The sequence below is a fragment of the Apodemus sylvaticus genome, chromosome 5 (assembly GCF_947179515.1).
Source record: "Apodemus sylvaticus chromosome 5, mApoSyl1.1, whole genome shotgun sequence".
Classification (NCBI taxonomy): Eukaryota; Metazoa; Chordata; class Mammalia; order Rodentia; family Muridae; genus Apodemus; species Apodemus sylvaticus.
The window spans coordinates 66,814,634-66,820,642 of NC_067476.1; the positions used below are offsets into that span (position 1 = coordinate 66,814,634).

Here is a 6,009-nt window from a genome sequence, read left to right on the forward strand (position 1 = left end):
TTCCCCGTTCTGGTTTTGCTGAATACTGTTTCACTGAGTCTTTCCAGAACCAGGGGCCACTCCTCCTTTCTTCTTGTACCTCATTTGATGTGTGGATTATGTTTTGGGTATTCCAGTTTTCTAGGTTAATATCCACTTATTAGTGAGTGCATACCATGATTCACCTTTTGAGTCTGGGTTACCTCACTTAGTATGATATTCTCTAGCTCCATCCATTTGCCTAAGAATTTCATGAATTCATTGTTTCTAATGGCTGAATAGTACTCCATTGTGTAGATATACCACATTTTTTGCATCCACTCTTCTGTTGAGGGATACCTGGGTTCTTTCCAGCATCTGGCAATTACAAATAGGGCTGCTATGAACATAGTAGAACATGTATCCTTATTACATGGTGGGGAGTCTTCTGGGTATATGCCCAGGAGTGGTATAGCAGGATCTTCTGGAAGTAAGGTGCCCAGTTTTCGGAGGAACCGCCAGACTGATTTCCAGAGTGGTTGTACCAATTTGCAACCCCACCAGCAGTGGAGGAGTGTTCCTCTTTCTCCACACCCTCTCCAACACCTGCTGTCTCCTGAATTTTTAATCTTAGCCATTCTGATAGGAAATTTCCTAGTAACATTGTAAAATGTTCAACCAATATCAAGTGTTATGGGTATTTTTAGCTACACAGACATAAATTTATGGAAATACACACACATAAATACATTTGTAATTTAGAATAGTTTATTTAATATACTATCTGAAATATCTTTATTTTTTGATGATATACTTAAAATTATATTTAATTTTAAATTTGAATAAAGTTGTCCCATTTAGAGTGCTACCATATGTCTTTCCAGTGCTTTGAACAATTATGAGTCTGAAAACTACAAGCCACTACAATAAGGTTGTCCTTATTGTAGGTTGACCTTATTGTATGGTAGGTTGTCCATGCACCAGAGGTTTAGCCCATAGCTATGCATATATGTGTTTCTCTGATTTGAGTTGGTAATTTATTAAAGAAAAGAAAATATGAATTCAGGAGAGAGATGTGTTGGAAGGACAGGGTACATTTGAAGGGAGGAGTAGTGGTAGATACATGATCAAGATATATTCTATATATGATGAAATTTTTGAAGAACACATTTAGAAAATATCCAGTGTTTGCACATTTAGAATAAAATTTCTTTTAATTTATACATGATGAAGTATTTAATCCTTAATTGGAGGAGTATATAGGAAAATGAATAGTTACACAGGATATAATACTGCTATGAGAATATAAACAATTACATTGACATTATCTTCTATATATCTTATGGGAAAAGTAAAAATTTTAAATTAGGAATTAGAAATACACTTGTATGTGCAAATTATGTATATTTTTTGTACCTTCCTTTTATATGTTTCAATAACAAAGTAACAATAAAAACATAAAATTGCATACTCAGTTCCCCACATATTTTGTAATTATGTTTATTTTACAATCATTTCCATTAATTTTAAGGAAAAAAACAAAGTAACTTTTTAGAAGGCTGTTCTGTAGGAAAATAACTCCTGTCTCTGTAATAAGAAGGACTATAATTAAAATATTACCAGGTTGGCATACTTTGTAGCAGGATCACACTGGCAAACTTTTCCTGCCAGGACTCACTAGAGTACTGAGAATTGTCATTTTTATTCTTTACCTGCAGTAAACCCCACACCGTCTTCCAGAGTCAATGGCTGAAGTGAACATCTCATATGTCAGTGAGTTCATTCTCAAGGGGATCACAGACCGGCCAGAACTCCAAGTCCCATGTTTTGTGATGTTTTTGACAATCTATCTGGTCACAGTCATAGGCAACCTTGGGTTAATTGTCATAATCAGGGTTGACTCTAGACTCCACACACCTATGTACTTCTTCCTCAGTCACCTAGCCTTTGTTGACCTCTGTTACTCATCTGCTATTACACCAAAGATGATGGTGAACTTCATGGTAGAACGCAACACTATCCCTTTCCATGCTTGTGCAACACAGCTGGGCTGTTTTCTTACCTTCATGATCACGGAGTGTTTCCTTCTGGCCTCTATGGCCTATGATCGCTATGTGGCCATCTGCAGTCCCCTGCATTATTCAACGCTGATGTCAAAGAGAGTTTGCATTCAATTAGTGGCAGTTCCTTATGTGTACAGCTTTCTAGTTGCCCTTTTCCATACAATCATCACCTTTCGCTTGACATATTGTGGGCCTAATGTAATCAATCATTTCTACTGTGATGACCTGCCACTCTTAGCTCTATCTTGCTCAGACACGCACATGAAGGAAATTCTCATCTTTGCTTTTGCTGGCTTTGATATGATCTGCTCCTCTTCCATTGTACTCACCTCCTACCTCTTTATCATTGCTGCCATCTTGAGAATCCGCTCTACGCAGGGAAGACGTAAGGCCATCTCTACCTGTGGCTCCCACATGGTAGCTGTTACTATTTTCTATGGTACACTCATCTTCATGTATCTACAGCCCAAATCCAATCATTCCCTGGACACAGACAAAATGGCTTCCGTGTTTTACACAGTGGTGATCCCCATGTTGAACCCCCTCATCTACAGTCTTAGGAACAAAGAGGTGAAGGATGCCTCAAAGAAAGCTTTGGAAAAGGGGTATGAAACCTTAAAAATATTAAAATTAAGTAAATAATAACATCATATTTTATTATGTATGAGCAGAAAAATAAACCAAACTTTTAATTGTAATTTATTCCTAAGCAGTTGAAAATGCGTCTCTCATTTGAACAGTTTTAGACATTTTCTGTGAGTTTGCAAGTAGATCATGTGAACTCAATGTGATAAATCCATGTGTCTGAGAGATGGAGTGGAATATACTTCACATAGTGATCACTAGTGTATACTACAAGCAAAGGAGATGTGTACTTTAATTTAAGGACAGGATTCTGAAAAAGCCTGTGAATCTATTACCAGTACTGTGAAGTACAGTTTTGATATCCTAATTTAGAAAATTGGTAAATCTCTAGGAAATGTTTAGAACCAAATCTACTGGGAGCAAATGTAGTGTTTGGTGTCAGTTACATGGATTTTGTCATGCAAAACTAAAGATTAATCCCTGGGGATTTGAAGAATTTTCATTCCTTCTGAGGAACAAAACTCACTTTTATTTTCTGCTACCTCGTGATGCTTAATCAAGTAATAGCTTGTATTTATACCAAATAAAACTACGAGGTTCATGGAGTTTTTTTTTGTTTGTTTGTTTGTTTTTTTTTTACAATCTGCCTAACTGCATACATAGTCATATGGACACTGTTAACACAAATTCAAGTCTATATGAACTGTGCAAAGTTGTTAACCTGTGGTTGTCAGAAATAAAAGGTATTAGATAATTACATTATACTTAATACTGAAGGTAGGTTTGGGATGTAAAGAGCACTTTCTTTGTTGAGACAGGTTCAAGTGTATCATTACATAGAAGAAAATATCATTGAGCTTCTCCTCCTTCTACCATCTCCTCTTGAATTCTGAGATTAGAGACACACTGTAGACTAAATCCAGAACTTTATGTATCCTAAGCAACTCTAACAAGGAAAATATATTTCCCACAATTTTTTACATGAAATTTGAAGACCATGTTATGAAAAAGCTATACTTGCAAATTTGGTTATTTAATTAGAAGTACTATATGTTTTCATGACATTTATTTGCCTTTTATTTACTCAAATACATTTTGTAGATCATTAAATGAGATGAAAATCAGTAACTCAATATACATACACATACTGTTTGGGTATTTCAGAAAAGTACTTAAAGTAGTCAATTGCTCTTATCCTATTATTTTCCATTACAGAAGATTATAATATCCAACAAAAAAATAAGATTACAATACTGACAGCCATCCAGTAAGATTAGCTTTAAAGCATCCAAACTGTGGTGGTTATTTCTTCTCTGTACTTACTTTATAGATGAGTCAGATATTCTACTATAAAGTACTATCATAATTGTGAACTCAGATAATTGTGGTTTAGTTATTGTTTGTATGATTTTTTGAGACAGAGTTTCTTCATGTATCTCAGAGTAGTTTCAAATGAGCTATACGACCCAAACTCGCTTTAAATTTGTGATTTTGACTGATCCTCTGAATTTTTGGATTCTTCCCTAAGCTGCTGTGACTGGCTTCTGATTTCCAAGTGGGCACATCTGAGGAAGTAGTTGCCTTCATTAATTCAGTTTATATGTGGATATGGATAGAAGAACACAATAACCTCATTTGTCACAAACATGAATACCATTAACTACACAATTCATCCTCTTTCTACAGTACATACAAGCCTTCAGAATCCTAATAACTACTCTGAAGGACTTTGATTTTCTTGGACTTTTTTGTTTCTTTTGCCTTTTTATAGAGTTAATCACTTACAGTGATACTTAAACATTGGGCTGAAGCTATTATATTTATTAATAATTTTGTTCTTTAATGTTAGCAATCACTTATTAATATAAACCAGGGTTTTCTTGGGAAATGTTCCAAAAGACATGTACTACTCAATAATGATATTATTAAGCTAGTTCCAGAGCCATTGAGGTAGCCCCTAAATGGTCTCTGGAATTTGCCTTCAGAGAATAAGTTAAACTTGGCATTTGATCCTTTAGTCAAACCGTCAAAATTATTATTATTCAATTTTATTTCAATGTATATTTAAATAAATTCTTAATTTTTATATCCCTGTCTATGGCATTTGTGGTGTTATTATATTAACACAAAATATTTATATTAGTATTATTATTATTTATGTTGGCATATACCTATGATGTATGAATATGGATATATATAGCACTTGTAGAGGTTAGATGATAACTTTTAGAAATCAATTCTCATTAATGAATACTATAGAGCCTGATTTAACAATTAAAATTGTGAATTTTGAGGATAATCAAATTTTATGGACAATATGCCCCATTTAAAAAAATCTATATGCAGGCTGGGGAGCTGGCTCAACAGTATAGAGCACTGACTGCTCTTCTGAAGGTCCTGATTTCAAATCCCAGCAACCACATGGTGGCTCAAAACCATCCATAGTGAGATCTGATGCCCTCTTCTGGAGTGTCTGAAGACAGCTACAGTGTACTCATGTATAATAGAAATAAATCTTCAGAAAAAAAAGATTTAGATTCTAATCTGCTATTCACAGTTTTATGTTATAAAAAGTTGGAATTACATATAAAATAACCAAAAATTAAGATTGGATGTAAGATTATTTTTTAGTGTTTTCCTTGTTTTAGGGGATCCAGGACTTGTTGTATTGGGGTAGCTGTGATTTGGAGGTGTCATATTGCCCTGGCTTTTGTTGATTGTGTTCTTTTGAGGGCCTTTTGCCATCTGGATGGTTTTGGTCCCTGGGTATTCTTGTAGTAAGTATTGGGACGGGGGGTGGGGGTGAACCTCAATGGTCCTGGTATAGCAGGCCTCTGATGGGTATTCTTGGGCTGTGTGGTTCCCAACCTACAGTTCTGAATGGTTCAGGAGCTTCAGATCCGATGAACAAGAGCAACAAGGTAACAGGAGAATGAAAGTCTATCTGGGCTAACAGACTCTCAGGGCAGCTTGGCTGGGCCCAGGGAGCTCAGAAGCAGGGAAGATGGGTAGAGGAAGGAAAGCTTAAATAAATCTAATATTAAAAAAAAATAAAATAAAAAGGAAAGCTTGCATGTATGGTTCAGGAGTATGATAGTGGTAGAGAAGAGGTGGTAGGAGAATGGATGTCCCGCTGGGATTGCAGGCTGCTCAGGGCAGCTTGACATGGCCAAGAGACGTCAGAGAGCAGGGAAGATGAGTGGAGAACAAAAATGAATGGAGGGCTATCTCAAAGGCTGTTGCCTGAAAGTGGAACATGTTCTTCTAGTTGGGCATCAGAGAGGAAGCACACAGCATTGCAGAGACTTGGCATGTCAGGATGGAGGGATGGAGGGAGGGAGGGGATGGAGCCAAGAGGAGAAAGGGTTGTGGGATGCGGGAAGGATTGTGGGAAGAGAGACTG

The 6,009-nt window shown here is 36.2% G+C and overlaps 1 protein-coding gene across 1 annotated transcript; it reads left to right on the plus strand.

Annotated features, from left to right (window-relative positions):
- The first annotated feature begins 1,703 nt into the window (after positions 1 to 1,703).
- On the plus strand, positions 1,704 to 2,663 carry LOC127684262 (olfactory receptor 1038). Its single transcript, XM_052181217.1, has one exon. The coding sequence runs from the start codon at positions 1,704 to 1,706 to the stop codon at positions 2,661 to 2,663; it is 960 nt and encodes a 319-aa protein (XP_052037177.1).
- The last annotated feature ends 3,346 nt before the right edge of the window (positions 2,664 to 6,009 follow it).

What these genes read in the sequence shown, in the direction of transcription:
- LOC127684262 (XM_052181217.1), top strand. Translation starts at nt 1,704, where the DNA reads ATGGCTGAAGTGAACATCTCATATGTCAGTGAGTTCATTCTCAAGGGG.